The 17,128-nt window shown below is 39.2% G+C and overlaps 1 protein-coding gene across 3 annotated transcripts in view; it reads left to right on the top strand.

Annotated features, from left to right (window-relative positions):
* The window catches only part of arhgap24 (Rho GTPase activating protein 24), a 182,144-nt gene that overhangs the window by 108,750 nt on the left and 56,266 nt on the right, over positions 1 to 17,128 (top strand). The window contains exon 1 of one of the 3 annotated variants that reach the window (XM_067424712.1): positions 10,759 to 11,045. The exons of the other annotated variants lie outside the window; for them this stretch is intronic. Within the exon in view, the coding sequence (XP_067280813.1) occupies positions 11,024 to 11,045 (22 nt within the window). The 5' untranslated portion in view covers positions 10,759 to 11,023. Of the gene's footprint in view, positions 1 to 10,758; positions 11,046 to 17,128 lie in introns of those variants that run through there. 3 annotated transcript variants of the gene reach the window in all.

The raw sequence follows: 17,128 nt of genomic DNA, 5'->3' as shown, positions 1-17,128 counted from the left end.
GCTACATAATAGGGGCACTTTAAATGAAACACACTCTCAGCTTGACTCCACATGGCCGAGCCTGATATTTCTCATAAAGAGGGATTTAGTTTTGTCTTTCATGGTTTTCTCAACCATATTAATTATGATCAGTCTTCAGCAGCAGTATATGGCAGTCTGCTATGATTTGTAGGTGAAGGTGCTTATAAAATTCATCCTTTTCACTTTATACATTGAATCCGCTTTGATAAAGTAATTGAACGGCACAATCTATCATCTTTATGTCTCTTTTAACCTCTCCATGTAAATCTGTCAGTATCCTAAAGTGGTATTGTTTTTGAAATGAAAGTATCCCGTTAGAAGCATCACCATTATCGCCCAGCTTAAAACATTGCTTTTCTTCAATTTAAATAATGAACTAAAAGTAAATGAATGTACGTGATAAAAAATTAAACAGAACTTTGTTAGTAGGATTTGTCAGATGCTGTTGGGATGAATGGGATTTTCAGGGTAGAATGGCCTCCTTGTGTTTTCTTAAAATTTCTTAAAGCTTTGAGCGCAGAATCTTGGGACATGTGGTCTTCACCTCACAGCCGGTGGAAAAGAATCGGGATAGGACTCATGGCAGAAATCATGTTCATGGATGCGGTTATTAACGTTACTGAAGTATGAAGCGGAGCAGAGCCGAGTGTTGAGGAGCTGAGCAAGGCCACTGGAGCGATTGTTACACGAACACACGGCTCACGAGCAACGGGACTTTTATTAGGCCGTGTGTCCACCAAAGCGTTTTTTTCACGCTGTTGGCTGGCGTTTTCATTTGTTTTCAATGGAAGCGCCGCGTTTTTAGAACGCCTGGAGCGCACCGAGGCACTGAGCGAGTATTTCACGCTCAAACGCTGAGCGCTCAGTGTTTTTTACTGGTCGCTGAGAGTTGAAGAATGTTCAACTTTGAGTAAAACGCAGCGCTCATCAATGTCACTCTTCACTCAGCCGTCCAATCACAGTGGAGGAGGGGGCGGGACAAATATAACACAGACCAACCGCCACATTCTGCGTGTCATCATCAGATGAAAACAAGCAATAATAACGGAACAAAATGATTTAAAACAAAAGCCAGAGCAAATACTTTATATTGGATCTGCAGTTTTATATAGAGTCAATACAGAAACAAACTACCTGTGAAATTAGTAAGACTTCAGTGGATTTTTCGTATCAAAACAAGAAAAGACAAAAAAAACGCTGCCTGCCAAAACGCTCTCAAGTGCTCATAGCGAGGCGTTTTCAGCTGAGCGCCTAGCATTTTCTGCTGGCTAAAAACGCTTTGGTGGACCTACGGCCTTATGACAGGACACAGTCAATGGTGCCATTGGCCGCTTTTCCGATCATGAGTATGAGGTAACGCAGCTCAGTTTATCATATTAGATACATCTGAGTGTGTTGAAAATGATGTGATGACGTTACTCTGTGCGTTTGCTCAGCATCTGCTGTGACACTTGTTCACACTGCTAAGATTAAAGCGCTTCTGCCAAATAAAACCGGAAACCGAGGGTAACGCAGATATGACGCAATTGACAGGCGAGTCCCTCAGACGTCCCGGCTCCTTGGTTAAAATAGCAATTTTCTCACAATTTACAAATAGTTGGAAACATCTGGGATATTGAACAAAATGTATAAAACTGGCCTGGTGGTTTTTGGATATTTTACTGCAAAAATACTACATACTACAAATCTTACAAAACAAAAAAAAAAAAGGTTATACAACTTTTGGAGTGTTTTACAAGAATCAATGTGTTATTTGCTGTTTCTTTTTAATTATTTGCTAGTTATATTAAAATTGGTTCAAAGTAAATCTTACACAAGTTTTTATCAATGTACTAATTCACATACTACTACACATACTAGATATGCGACTGTTCTGAATGTGCTTATATTCCAGTTTAAACACCAATGTGCATTTGATAAAGGTCCATTCAGAAAATGCATGCATTGAAGCTGAAACTTCCATCAATGGACTCATCCTAATTAAGAAACTGATTAGAAAAAAACAGGTTCGGGTCCAGCTGTGAGGGTCTGTGTGTGTGTGTGTGTGTGTGTGTGTGTGTGTGTGTGTGTGTGTGTGTGTGTGTGTGTGTGTGTGTGTGTGTGTGTGTGTGTGTGTGTGTGTGTGTGTGTGTGTGTGTGTGTGTGTGTGTGTGTGTGTGTGTGTGTGTGTGTGTGTGTGTGTGTGTGTTCGTTTATTTCTCTGAGCTCTCCTGCTGTTTTCATTCTTGCGTTCAGTCTGTTTTCCCCGCTGTTCCTTCATCCTCTGAAGTGTGTGATTGATGGCGGTCATTCATCGACTCATGTTGTCACACGGCGTGTTTTCCTCGTCCCCTCATTTGTCACGCCGTGGCCTGGGGGGGACCGAAGGAAGAGTTTGTACTCAATTTGTTTCATCGTTCACTTCATTCAAGTCTGATTAATCCCCCGTCTCTCTCCTTTTTCAGCCCTGGTCTTTCATAACCCTCTGGTCTCGTGTGAGAACTGATATTTCTCAAGTCAAAAGTGTCTGCAGGGGTGCTGATAGCACAATCTCGGACCTGATTGAGAACAGTGACTCTCAGGGACAAACGGAGGGATTTCTATCACAGCCAGACCTCTTTCTCTGTGCGCTCTGTGTGGGTATAAGTAGCTCTCGTTCTGATCTGAGACCTGTTTGCTGATTGGAAATTTACATGAGCTTCCTGGAAAGTGCTTACATTTTTGGTCTCCCTTAGATCGTCCAATGTTACAAAAGAACAAAAAAAATACATTAAATCTACTGTCAGCAAAGTCATCTATAGATGTAATGATTTTTGTAAATGAACAGATTAAATAATTTTTTTAGCATAATATTTAGTTAACAGCTGTCTTTGAGCCATACATTATACAGTATTCTAGTTTTTTAGTTTAAACGATTCAACATTTTCTCATATTTAGTATTTCAAAAAGTCTGATTCATTCTAATGAATCGATTCATCATAGGTGGTTATGTTTCTCATACAAGCATTGGAAAATGTGAGTCATTCTAATGAATTGTGAGTGTGTTGAAAATGCTAAAAAACGTGTTTGAATTTCATTTTTGCAAACCTGAATGAACCCTTTTATTACTCAGCTTAAGATTTAGGTCAAGGAAGCTCGTCTGGGCTGAGGAGAACCTTTGGAGGCAGGTTCTCCTGTTCTTTCCCATTTTTACCCTGAGTTGAGGGGAAACTCAAATGCTTTCTGTCATCACAAGCTCTCGCACGCCATAAATACCCCTCTGATGTGTACTTAAGTTCACAGGACTCGTCTTGGCAGAGGAAGTGGCGATATGAGCTTTATTTTTCCTCACATCTACATGTCAGCCATTTTTGCTGAGTGTTTTATGATTTCCAGATGTCAGAACCGCCCTATGTGGGCTGGACTTGACCTTAGGAATATTGTGTTTATGTCCCATTTTGAAAACTATATCGTTTGAACACCTCAGCACGGAGCTTATTTTGTAAATCGGAGGAAGGGTGTAAAAATTTGCTCTGCTTCTGATACACAAAGTATACTCTAGAGACGACAGGAATGTTTTTAATAACAGTTCTTACAAAGGCAGTGCAATTAGCCAATTAAAATATTTTACTGATGAATATTCATGAATACGCATCCCTATCAGTTTTTGTGTTCTGATACAAAGGATTAAAATTTAAAAAAAAAAATGGAGACATTGCCAAGCTCTTTTGTAACCCTTACACGCATACCTTGGGTCTTTTGTGACCCGAGACATAATTCAGAAAAAAAGAAGGAAATGCATATATATATATATATATATATATATACTGTGATTGACCCCCTTTCTCCTTCAGAACTGCCTTAATTCTACGTGGCATTGATTCAACAAGGTGCTGAAAGCATTCTTTAGAAACGTTGGCCCATATTGATAGGATAGCATCTTGCAGTTGATGGAGATTTGTGGGATGCAGATCCAGGGCACGAAGCTCCCGCTCCACCACATCCCAAAGATGTTCTATTGGGTTGAGATCTGGTGACTGTGGGAGCCATTTTAGTACAGTAAACTCACTGTCATGCACAAGAAACCAATTTCAAATGATTCAAGCTATTTGGTATGGTGCATTATCTTGCTAGAAGTAGCCATCAAAGGATGGGTACATGGTGGTCATAAAGGGATGGACATGGTCAGAAACAATGCTCAGGTAGGCCGTGGCATTTAAACGATGCCCAATTGGCACTAAGGGGCCTTAAGTGTGCCAAGAAAACATCCCCACACCATTACACCACCACCACCAGCCTGCACAGTGGGAACAAGGCACGATGGATCCATGTTCTCATTCTGTTTACACCAAATTCTTACTCTACCATCTGAATGTCTCAACAGAAATCGAGACTCATCAGACCAGGCAACATTTTTCCAGTCTTCAACTGTCCAATTTTGGTGAGCTCATTCAAATTGTAGCCTCTTTTTCCTATTTGTAGTGGAGATGAGTGGTACCCGGTGGGGTCTTCTGCTGTTGTAGCCCATCCGCCTCAAGGTTATGCGTGTTGTGGCTTCACAAATGCTTTGCTGCATACCTCTGTTGTAATGAGTGGTTATTTCAGTCAAAGTTGCTCTTCTATCAGCTTGAATCAGTCTGCCCATTCTCCTCTGACCTCTAGCATCAACAAGGCATTTTCGCCCACAGGACTGCCGCATAACTGATGTTTTTTCCTTTTCACACCCTTCTTTGTGAACCCTAGAAATGGTTGTGCGTGGAAAAACCCAGTAACTGAGCAGATTGTGGAAAAAACGTATTTCGTCAAATAGAAGCCTGTGGTCAATTAAACGCCGGGCCTCTGACAGTGGCCGGGGACGTGGTCAGCACCAACAAATAAAGGCCGGTCTCAAATAAAGGCCGGGGGAAAATGAGTGGATAATCATTTGGTAAAAACTTTACAGGGATTGCTTTGTAAATTAAATTGAGAATATAACGGATGCATGTGCCATTTAAAATAGTCTATGAGAGATGCGACGTCTGTGAAAAAGCCGTGTCAGGCAGGCTACAAATATCGATCTTCACAATGCGTGCGCCTCAATCTGCTCCGGTAGTAGTCAGGGAGTCAGCCCATTGACTTACCGGTATGTCCTGATCAGTTCCCTGACTAGTGAACTAGGGAGTTGATTAAGACGCACCTATTAGCCTCTCGTCTCTTTTATGTCTTAAGGGTGTCGCACCCAAGCCTCGAAGCTCAGCTCCACGCAGCCCTGTCTCAAGCCTTGTTTATACTTTCGCTTGTCTCCGCTGCGAGAGCCTCCGCTGACTGCACGCGCTCCTCCCCAAACGGACGAGGCGTTTCTACTTGACGCACTCGCAGTTGTGCTATTCTTTGAAACGACAGAGGGCGATTCGGAGTAATTGTTCTATAAACCAGCGTGTCGAGAAAAAGTGGGCTAGCGTGCACAGGTGATGATATTTATTTTAGTACATTTCACTAAAAAACCACACTACAAAAGAATCGCGTAAAACTCAGTAAACCTTGGCTTGATATTATTACTTGTGACATGAGAACAAAATATGCACTAAATTAACGATCTCTTAAATATTTCCTAATTTCACTAAACTTTAATGTCGTGATTTATTTATTTATTTATTGGCTTAAACCTGGATCTTTATTAAAAATGGCTTATTTCTGCTTTTGTAGGCTCATTCAGTAAATATAAGCATTATATTTTGTATGTGCAAACTGGGGGCCGTTGTGATGAGACGTCATGCTCGGCTAGATTCGCTGAGAACTTGTTCATCTTCGGATGCAGAGCTGCGCGCGGAATTACAAAAAATGCGTATTATTTTGTTGTAAGGTGATATTTTTGCAAAAGTTTCTTTAAAAAATCAATGATATTTGTCCACTGGAAATCACTTTAAATTGAAAACGGTTTACATAAAGCAATTATATTTCAAACAGATGGAATTCGAAATACAGGCCCACCCCTAATAAAAGCCTGCTTCAAATAAAAGCCGGTTCCCACCGGCAGTTCAGGTAAATAAAGGCCCCGGTCTTTATCTGAGGAATTACGGTACTGAGACAGGCCCGTCTGGCACCAACAACCATCCCACGCTCAAAATTGCTTAAATCACATTTCTTTCCCGTTCTGACATTCAATTTGGAGTTTTAGTGCTGCGTTCCACTCCACTATTAAACACGCACTTGTGAACTTCCCTAAGCACTTCCCCTTGGGGGAACCCCCGATGCCATTTTCAAGTACGTTCCACTTCCCACTGAACAAGGGAAGTTAATATGGACAGATCCTTGCTCCCTCTATTCATATCGGTTTATGATTGGCTTTACAAAAAACACAACAAATGTACACATATTTTGTAATGAAAATTCTTATCCTTACCAAAGTATAAAGTGATAATTATAAACAACGCAAAAGGTTCACCGTTACTCTCACGCCATTTTTGTATGCAATATATATATATATATATATATATATATATATATATATGCGAGTCGCTAAAGACCCAAACATGTAATAATGATTGGCAAAACATCCATGCATTTAAGGGTTACATTATAAATAAATTATCCCTGCTAAGTTAGATTAAGGCATTTTCACTCTAAAATAACAAAACAACTTGTTGAATCGAAGATACTGGAGGTTATGAAGTGAAACTTGATTGATTCTTCAGGCCTTTATCTAATATAGCTAGAGCTTTGTCTGGGCTCTTCGTCAAAGGAAATGATGGATGTCACACGAGATTGAAAATAGCAGCCGCAATAACACGAGGGAACGACAGATATTCCAGAGTGCTCTTGGTGTGGGATATGTCTTGTGTGCTCAACATGATTGAAAAGACAGAGAAAAGGAAAATGAGTTTGTAATTATTCTGCCTTTCTCAAGGTCTAGTTCTTTCTGCCATTCTCTCTCAGCCTCCTTCAAATCTTCAGATATAAAGGAAAACTACTGATGTGTGGCCAGGAACAGGCAAATATAATTATACTGTAAACATAAACAAGTTTTTCCATACATTTTTAAGTACAGTCAACTTGGATGTAATTTTAAGTAATTTTGACTTAAATAAGCTGAATCTTGTATAACTTAAAAAAAGTTATAGCAATGCAAGCTGGTTAAAGCAATGTTGTCATGTTGAAACACATAAATTGTCATAACTTATTCTACTACTATAAGATCTCCACCCCTTGGTTACTACACTTTATGAGAATGAACTGGAGATTTCAAACACCATGGTTTTAAGTAAAACGGTTTCAAAACGATAACAAAATATTATATGTGATAAAAGAAATTTGTCACATTTAAAACGTTGATAACACTTTATTTTAAAGTTCAATTATTAACTGGTTGCTTATTAGCATGCATATTACTAGGATATTTATTAGTACTTAGAAAGCACATATTAATGCCTTATTCTGCATGACATTATTATCCCTACACAATACCTAAACTTAAATGCTACAAAAACTACCTTAATAACTATTAATAAGCAGTAAATTAGAAGTGTATTGAGGCAAAAGTTGTAGTTCATATGAAATGTGTGGCCTCATACAAAAGTGTTACCAAAACGTTAATCAGAATCATTGTACTGCATTTTCATAGGGTTCTATATGAATTGGAGATTTCTATAAATGATCCTCTAAATGATAAAGTGTGTATCATATGCACGCGAAAAACAGCGTATCATATGCATGCCAAAATGAGTTTTGGCGTATACATTCCACGACATTGCACACTCGTACTATTTATACGCATTTTTCGTGAGATCCGGCTGCGCATGTATATGCGGATGGGTCAGTGTATTGAAGCGTGTATGTGGTAATATACGTTATAATCCCTAAAAGCTGTCACTCATTTAATAAAACGCAATCTCACAAAGTTATATTAATCAGTGAAGCTGGTATACAATGAATCTCTTATCTCACAATGTCTGCACTTAAAGAGGGATTGGCGTATTAACTAAACTCGGAACTCAGCACCTGGACAAACACTCGAGCGGTGAGTGGATTCCAAATTCAACACCTGTGATGGGTCAACTGTGTTGTAGAAATCTACAAACATGTCTGTGATTGGCTGCATTACTCACTGACGCAAAAACAAGTTGGAAATGTAATCATTTTAGTGCAAATACAGATACACATTGGATCTTTTGTTACCTCCCTTTCGCTAATAGTATGCTATTATTAGGAAATATTACAGAGGATTACAGATACGAGCAGTTATGGGCAGCTTTTCCCTCTAAAAGCAGAAACAGCAGCAGGTGGCTGTGGTTTGAGTGAGAAAATGACACGCTTTTATCAAGTCCATCTCAAGCTTGGAACAGCGATGTCCATGGGGTCCGTGGACAAGCCTCCCCCTACCCCCCTTCTGGCGCCGGGCCTGGTTTTGTGTGTTTTCGCTGCATTCACGCTGTAAACCAATGCTGCCTCTCAGTCTTTCTGCCACTCAGTGGGGCATAATCGCAGTCGCTCCAGCTGACGGTGATGTCAAGTGCATTCCCTCTATATGGGGGCCAGCGGTGTATGCAGATAGATTACTCAATAGAATTATGAATAAAACATAATGCTTCATTATGTAAGGTCTTTATACAACACTGAAAACATAGTTACGTATATTATATTGCATTTCTGTCAATAGATCCTCTTAAATATTACACACTGCACCTTTAAGCTTAAACTGTTAACGATAATCTGTTGAAGTCACAATAACAATAACAGTCTTTAGATTCATTTTACATTCAGAATAATGGTAAAATACAATAAAATATAGCATAATTCACCTTTATTTTCATTTAAAACATTAGTTTTCTTTGCTAGTTTGTGTTGGTTATATTGTATCCCCAATGGCGTGTATAAATACAAAAACATGAATGTATCATCATAGATAAGTCTGATGTCTGATTTTGGCTTCCGAGCCTCTTTATTAACCCTTCTGCAGGATAAAATGTGTGTGTTTGTGTTTCTCGCCGCACATTCCTGGCATTTGTCCACAGATGGAGGGTTCTGGCATTGCATTCGGAGCTAAACAGGGCTCGGGCGTCACTGCATGACACTGAAGCTCTGATTATATTTAAGAGATATAGACCAGGCTCTCAGAAAGAGACTTTAGTAGTTCTCAAGGGGTATAATTGAGTGAATATCACATTAAGCGAGAGGTCAAGAAGTGTGTATGTTCAGGAGTGAATTACTACTCTGTGTGTTTGTGTGTCTGAGACAAAACGGGAAACACAGGCGCTTACGTAACCTGGTAACAGAGGGGATGTTTGGCTGTCACGGCAAACTTCTAGCCCCGTCTCACAGACGCACACAACAAGACAGATCAGGTTAAGCCTTTACATTCAACATAGCTCCAACATCTATAGTTCATGTGTAAGTGAACACTGTGTTGACACTCTAGGGAACATTCTAGACCTGTTTTGCACTCCTGACATATCCAGCATAGCAGATACAGTATAACCGGAATACACGTGGCGGTTGCACACAGGGCGCTTTTCACACAGTGTCAGCAGCCTAAAGCTGTCAGACTGTCATTGACTGCTAGGTCAGTGGATGCTGAAGCTATTTGGATAACGTTTACGTAAGGAATAGTCACCTGCATGTAGTTTAACAAACATGTAACGTATTTGCGTAGAATGAGCGTAAATGGTTAAAGATTAGCCTGGATGCCAGCCGAACTCAGCCCTGCTCACAACATTTGGGCTTGGGCGGTTCGGTCCGGACTTGATACATAGAGGAGTAATCTGTTTGGAAACTGTGCGGACCAATGAAATCATCAGGGCGGGCTTTAGACGATGATGGACAGAATGATAAACAGTAATTTAATCATCCACGTCATAAAAGGCGCTTGGGTTCTAATCCTAAATGGAGAAGTTGTTCGGATATGCATTCACCTTCACTATTTCGTTTAGAAATGAGGATCATGTTGGTAAGTACTCTGTGCATCCTTAAATTATTTTTTTACAACACTGGCAATGATAATTTATTTTCAGCGTGCGTGCAGACAGGGTTGCCAAGTTTTACAACAAAACCTGCCAACTACTTACCCAAAACAATAGCTTGTTGAGGGGGGTTTCTCCTGGAAAAAGAGTTTGGGGGGTAAAATGTGTGTTATTTTGGCAAGGTTTTCCTGCTAAAATTCTCATTCCTGGGTCTATATATCACATAATTGAGGTCGCTCCAACCCGCGGACCAGAAAAACAACCCGCAGGAAAACCGCAGACTTGGCAACACAGTGCAGTTGAGTTCTGTTGACATTTGACAACTAACGTTATGCATCGCTCCGTTGCTCTGATTGGTTGTAGGTCTATCCAATTGAGGACTTTTCTGGTTCGGTTGAAACACACCCCATAATCACAGCCCAGTGGAGCAGTATCAGACTCATATTCTGACTAGAATTCAGTATGACAACGGCAGGCTAGTTAAAGATGCTGAAAAGGTCCAAAAACGATTTATACACATCATTCCTTTTAGGCAGATTAGAGCGAAAGTAGTGGATTATACGATTTTTACCTTTCAAAGTGCAACAGGAAAAGAGAACTAAAGGAATCAGTTTCCTCACCGTAGCGACCGGTAGCAGCTCTGTCTGTATTTATAGAGCCACGGTAAGGGGCCGAGCTGTTTGGCCGAGTGCCTGCTTTTCGATCATCAAATTTACAGGCCAGGCCGAGACCCCCAAGAGCCTTAGCGGTCGTGATTTACGAGCCAAGCTCCCCTGCTCGCCTTCCGCTAGATCGTCACAGTGCATCACTGAACACCATCCTAGCCAAGACACTGCGCTCGACTCAGGCAAGGCATCGCGGGAACTGCCCCGTCTCTGCACATGCAGCCGTTGAAAGGAAGAGAACCTGTTGACCAGTGATGGTCTCGCTCCGTAATTGAGATTGCAGGTCAAATCAGATCAGACGCAGGGAATATCATACTGGAGGGAGATTAAAAAGGATGATGGGAGGAGAGAAACCGTGAGAAATGCACAGATGAGAAGAGAAGGACGTATCTTTGTTTTCTTGTTGAATCACGAAAGCTGGATAGATAGAGACCCCGTCCCGTCATGGACTTGAACTTCAACCCAGGTGGGTGGCATGGGAACTCAACCTGTTTGTCTGGAAGTGCAATTGCTCAGGAAGCTTTTTATTGGACAAAACTAAAAGGGGAGGAGAATAAATCTGGTTATTTGTGATGCTTGCTCTTATGCACTTAATATTGCTACTTTTACTATTAGTGTTTAATATGACCGTTTTTTTCTAAACCAACTTAACACAAAATGTGTACGATCATGCATAGTTTTACAATAAAGGAGAATCTCAAGTCATGTCTAGAGACCAACATATCTAGTAGTTTGCTTTTTGAATGTTCTCAATTTTGACAGCATATCTGTTAGCTGTGTATTTTATGAGGCATGATTATTTGCTTGCATGAATAAGAAAGATGAAAGACAGAGCTTTAGGGAGATTTCTTCCTGTCTCTCTGTTGCCTCTCTGTGGTTAAGTGCTTCATTCTTGGACTGATTTCGAGCCAATTCAGATGCCTTTTGGCTCGCTCTCCTTATCTTTGTGCGTTCCATTCTTTAAGGCTATCTGAAGAGCTGAGCTGACGTGGCACTTTTGGAGTGTCAATGCTCTCTGATGGTTCCCCTTACACTGTTGTAGCTCTAAAAGATTAAAAAGGCCGTATATGGAAAATAGGATTTTCTTATCATTTTTAAATAACAATTAGATGTTTAAATACTCCAGTATCCACCCAGACAAATTATGAAAACTAAAATGCACAAATAGCTCATCTTAAAGGGGTGATGAATTGAGAAATCAACTTTCCCTTGATATTAGGGATGGCTTGATGGCGCGAATGAGTACAATTATGCAAGTTTTGAGTTTATAAAGTGGGAAATTACCACAAATGTTTATTAGTAAATTAATCAGCAAAGCTTATCATCAAATAAGTAATTTGACAACTTTCTTGTGAGAAATAATTGCAGCAATAATCTCTCAAAATTAGCAAATAGCTTCTTGTTTCAAAAGACATCACACCTACACTAAAGCAATCTGCATAATCCGATTCAACATCTTCACGTTCGTCTCGGGATGGAGAACGGAAATCATTTGAACATGCAAGCGATTTCATAGCATTCCGTAATAACTGTTACATAGGATAGGAGCTCGAATACCAACGACACACACACACACACACACAAGCTTGTAACTTAGAGCTCGCACATTACAAATTAAGTTTTCTTTAAACAGTGAAGTACAAAGAATTATGTAAAAATAGTGAGTATTACTAGTGAGTATTCACATAAACACAGTCGGTTGTGTCTAAAGCTAATGTAAATAGTGCAATAGTACGCATGCAAATATTTTTAGATCTGAATGTCATTGGTTGAAACGAAAGCTGGAGATTTTGATATTCAATCTTATGTTAGCTATGTTTGTGCGTTGATCAGTGTAAAAATAAAATAAATGTCTAAATGAGATGGTTTGATGATTCACTGACCTGTCGATCTCTTCAGAAGTCTTAAAGTCAGGATAGTGACTGATGCTTTGATGGTTCTTCATCAGTTTTATAAGCAAAGTAATTACAAATTTCACTTCTACTCCTCTCTATTGATTCGTTGTGGGCATCTTGAGTGAGATTCAACCGCTTTCCATTTTGTTCGTCTATGTTGTTGTCAGATTGTCCGGTTGTTTCGGGTCAGTTTGGGTAGCGCGCTGCCATCTAGCGGTGGACTTCGGAAAAGCAGCATATACCGAAATGTCCAAAATCATGATATCATACCGTTTTAAATAAAATATATACTGGTATTTTTCCAGTACCGGTATACCGCACATCTCTACTTGATATATAAAAGGTCATGGTAATATAAGAATATCCTGTAAGTTTCAGAGCTGAAAATTTCCTTGTTAGTCAAAGAAAAGCTTTTATAGACACCAGGCCATGAAAACGGTCGATTTCAGAATGTGCCACACCTTGATGGCATCATGTGGTGAAACACCGCCTCTACAGAATAATAAGCACTTGTAGTTCAGTAGCCCCGCCCACCGACTCATGGAGCTGTTCGGATAGCGCTAACCAGCAGCAATAAACATGATATTGCACTATTGTGGAAGAACACAGTCGCTGCATAAGCTTCCTTTAGATCCTAATTAGGGATGCACCGAATGTTCGGCAACCAAAATTATATTAAGTAATAAGTAAAAAGGCCGAATAATTTTTGCCGAACAATGACGTTTTTAATGACGCGATCAAATAGTAACCCGCGTAGAGTGAGAGGCGGGCGCTTTATGCAGCAAACATGTCAGCAGTGTGGAACCACTGTTAAGTGCTGCATCTCATGTCATCGATGAGAAGAGGAACCGACTTTCATGTGGGAAAGCAGAGAAGCTACTTTTCATAAAGAAGAACCTGCCACTTTTCCTGAAGAAGTAGGCTAAGTAGGCTTATGTCTAGGACAGTTATTTATTTGTTGTGGGTTCATCCACCTTTTTTGCACTATTCAATGCACATTTGATGTTGTAGACATACAGAGTGTATTTTTATGTGATTTATTTCTCTGAAAAGCAACACAAAATAGTAAAAAGCTAATTTTTACTATTTAATTATTGTAATGGTAAAAAAATGGCCAAATAAATGGAAAAAATGTGAAACACCGCATTCGGTATTCAGCCTTCGGCCAAGCATTTCATTATTATTCGGTTTCGGCTTCGGCCAAAAATTTCATTTCGGTGCATCCCTAATCCTAATATTAGGAATGTGCGGTTGAACTTTATTTTTAATGAAGTTCCAGCTCATGTCGGGAAGACGTGTGTTCGCTTCATTTCACTGCTGAATCATTTCTAAACAAGTCTCAAGTCGACACTGGATTTGCAGACATACTGAGAGTAAAGCACAGTGCTGTCGGATACAACAGGAATGGTGCAACATTATTATTATTTTTAAATATTTGATAGTATTGCATTGTTTTAGATCGTTTTGATTATGTGTATGTGTCTAACAGAACATACCTTAGCATGCTGTCACAGGCTGGAGAATCCTTTATTTGTTGGTTCATTGCGATTCAACGTCCCGGTGGACTATGTGCTTTCCAGACAGGAAAGACCCAAACGTAAGCCCGTCGGCAGACCGGTGAATCTCAAATAGTGAAAAAATATTCCTTTATTGATCTGCGCTGTTTACTCTCTTGACTTGATATTTGAAGAGCACTCGCACACGTGTGTGTTTGTGCGCACGAGCGCGGTTCACGCTTATATCCACGGGCCAAGTAATGCCAAAATTATATTCCAATCAACTCAAAATTACTCATTTCCCATGCAAAGATGGTAGCCAGTCATAACAAAGGCAATTCAAATAAATACATCAGAAAAACAACAGTACAGGAACAAAAACAGCTTGTTGTTTCATGGGAAATAAGTAATGCATCTGGATAATTGTGCATTTCCAGCCCACATAATGGATCCTCCCTAAATCTCTGAAGTTGAGTCAATGGTAATGCAGGTCCAGCAGAGTCATTATTCACCTTATTTTATTACACAAGGATGTTAAATCCACGGGCTCCTGATAGCTCAAGGTGATTATTATCTTCTGAGCACAAGTATAGTCGATAATTTAAGATGATTTTTCAGTTTTGTGAATATAGGTGAGACACAAAGGAATGTTTGCTGCATTTAGCCTGGCCGTTTTTGAAGACAGACAGTCCCCAAGAGACTGCACAGTCTATATTAGATTAGCAGATGTCATGATTCTCATCTCCTAGTGAAAGCTGTCAACACTTTTTGAGGGTTTGCGTTGTCCTGCTGAGTTTTTACTCACATTTCGCACTGTCAATGTTGGTTAGACAGAGATGGAGAGACAGAAAGAGAGAAAGTAACTGAATAGGACTGAATGGGATTTGTCATAATGTCAGAGCAGAGGCTGTGATTGGTTTAGATAAGGTTCAACTACTTCCCCTGTCAACGACCCTTGTGAGGCCTTCAACAAAAACATCCAGTTACAAGGATGTTTAGCGGTTGCAGTGACATGTGATGTTGAAATTGCAGCGGTCATCCATCAACTGCAGAACTCGACAGAAACAATGACATTTGCTTAAGCAGTCTCAGCGTGGGATTATTAGATGGGGAAAGCAGCACTGTTTAAGAAATGACATCTCTGTTTCTCATGGACAGCCTGCAAGAGAGAACAATCTCAAATTAAATCTTTTATAACCAAGTTGTGTCAATGTGAGCAAATAGACAGGCATCTGCCTCTGTGATTGTTTGAAAAAAAAAAATATTTTAGGCATTTACTCACCCTCATGTTATTCTAACACTTGTGAAATTAAAGGAACTGTATGTAAGAAATGTATTTCAATTAATCATAAAATGGCCCTGGTATGTCACTAGACATTAAGAAATCATGTTAATTTCAAATACTTATATCACTGACAACAGTAGTCCGGCCAGGATATCGTCATTTAAAACTTGTTGTTGCAGCCCTCAACTGATGTTGATGTTGACATGTTGTGTTTTTGCTGAAGCTCCACCCTTCACCTATCGGCCAATCACGAAGTCAGTAGTGTTTCTGCATCCGGGTTGCCAGATCTGCTCTAGTTACCACAGCTGCAGCTACAAACGTTCCTGCTGATACTGCAGCCGATCTGGCAACCTCGAGTCAGGGGGAGGGGGAGAGGGGATACACCTGCAGTACCAGTTTTGGCCACAATCTTACATACACTTCCTTTAAATATAATTCATAAAAAATATATGAATATATGCATACATAATTACAGTAAATGCTGAATGCCTTAGCAAACATAAATATAGAAATATTGTATTACAATTTTAATTATAAAATAGGTAAATTTAGTTATATAAAAATATTGATATATTAATACAATAAAATAGGAAATGCTTTATATATATATATATATATATATATATATATATATATATATATATATATATATATATATATATATACATACACAATAAAAAAATCCTATTTTTCCTATTATATGTGTATATACAGTATATATTAAAATGACATGGTTTTATATACTGTATAATATATTTTGATTATATATATATATATATATATATATATATATATATATATATATATATATATATATATATATATATATATATATATATATAATATCTAAATATATTATACAGTATATAAATCTTTGTAATTAAATCATTTAATTTATATTTTATAATTTTTTGTTTTACATTTATATTAAATAAAAATGTTGATTGGACCTGTCAGTAGAGTGTGGGTGGAGAGGACATGGTGAATGTCAAGACAGATCTGAGGTAGATATCCAGCGATATAAGGTGGTGTCCCCTTGTCTTTTCTTTCTTACCTTGCCTCCCTTTTATATCCCTGTCTTTTATCTCTTGTCAGGTTTGTGATGTGAAAGGATCTTAAGGTTCAAAGTCGCTAACCTCACACTTCTAAAATCTCATTCTGAATCAGAGCCAAGAGTCACAAGGTCACGTGGAGCCCTTGGCTGCTTCTAAAAATGGTGTCATTTCACCTTAGCATCGGCACAGCTGGTTGGCCTGTGGCTCCGAATGATGAATGATGTCATAAATAAGACTGTATTCCTATGCTGTTTTGCTTTTTTTGAGGTTTACAGAATCTCATTTGAACAAACTACAATTTTTAAATGTCCAGTACTCCTTCCACAATGCCCTTGCAACTACAGTGCAATGCTCTGAAACTAATTCAAAACTCCATAGCAACCCCCTAGCAACCACCCACAACACTCCACATTCTAAAACACTTAGCAGCCACCTATAGCAACCACATGTTGCTGTGAAAAACACTCAGAATGCCTTAGCAACTGCTTAGTAACGTTTTAGTAACCATTCACAATACCCTAAATGCATTGCAACTACACAAAACACTTCAGCACCTGCATAGCAACCCTCTAGAAACCACCCACAACACCCCAATTGAAGAATTGCTATATTTAGAACACCTCAGTATCCAACTACCAACATTCTTGCAACCAAATCACATTGCTTTAAAACATCAAAACACCTTAGCAACCACATAGCAACACCCTAGCAATCACAGCAGATTTGCTATACTCTAAAACCACTCAACACTTTATCTGCCACCTAGCAACCACATTACATTTTTGTCACTAAAACACCTTAGCAACTGCATAGCAACA

Source organism: Pseudorasbora parva, chromosome 18 (genome assembly GCF_024679245.1).
Source record: "Pseudorasbora parva isolate DD20220531a chromosome 18, ASM2467924v1, whole genome shotgun sequence".
In the NCBI taxonomy this organism is placed as follows: Eukaryota; Metazoa; Chordata; class Actinopteri; order Cypriniformes; family Gobionidae; genus Pseudorasbora; species Pseudorasbora parva.
Note: the sequence above shows the minus strand (reverse complement) of the source record. Positions and strands in the feature narration are given on the sequence as shown.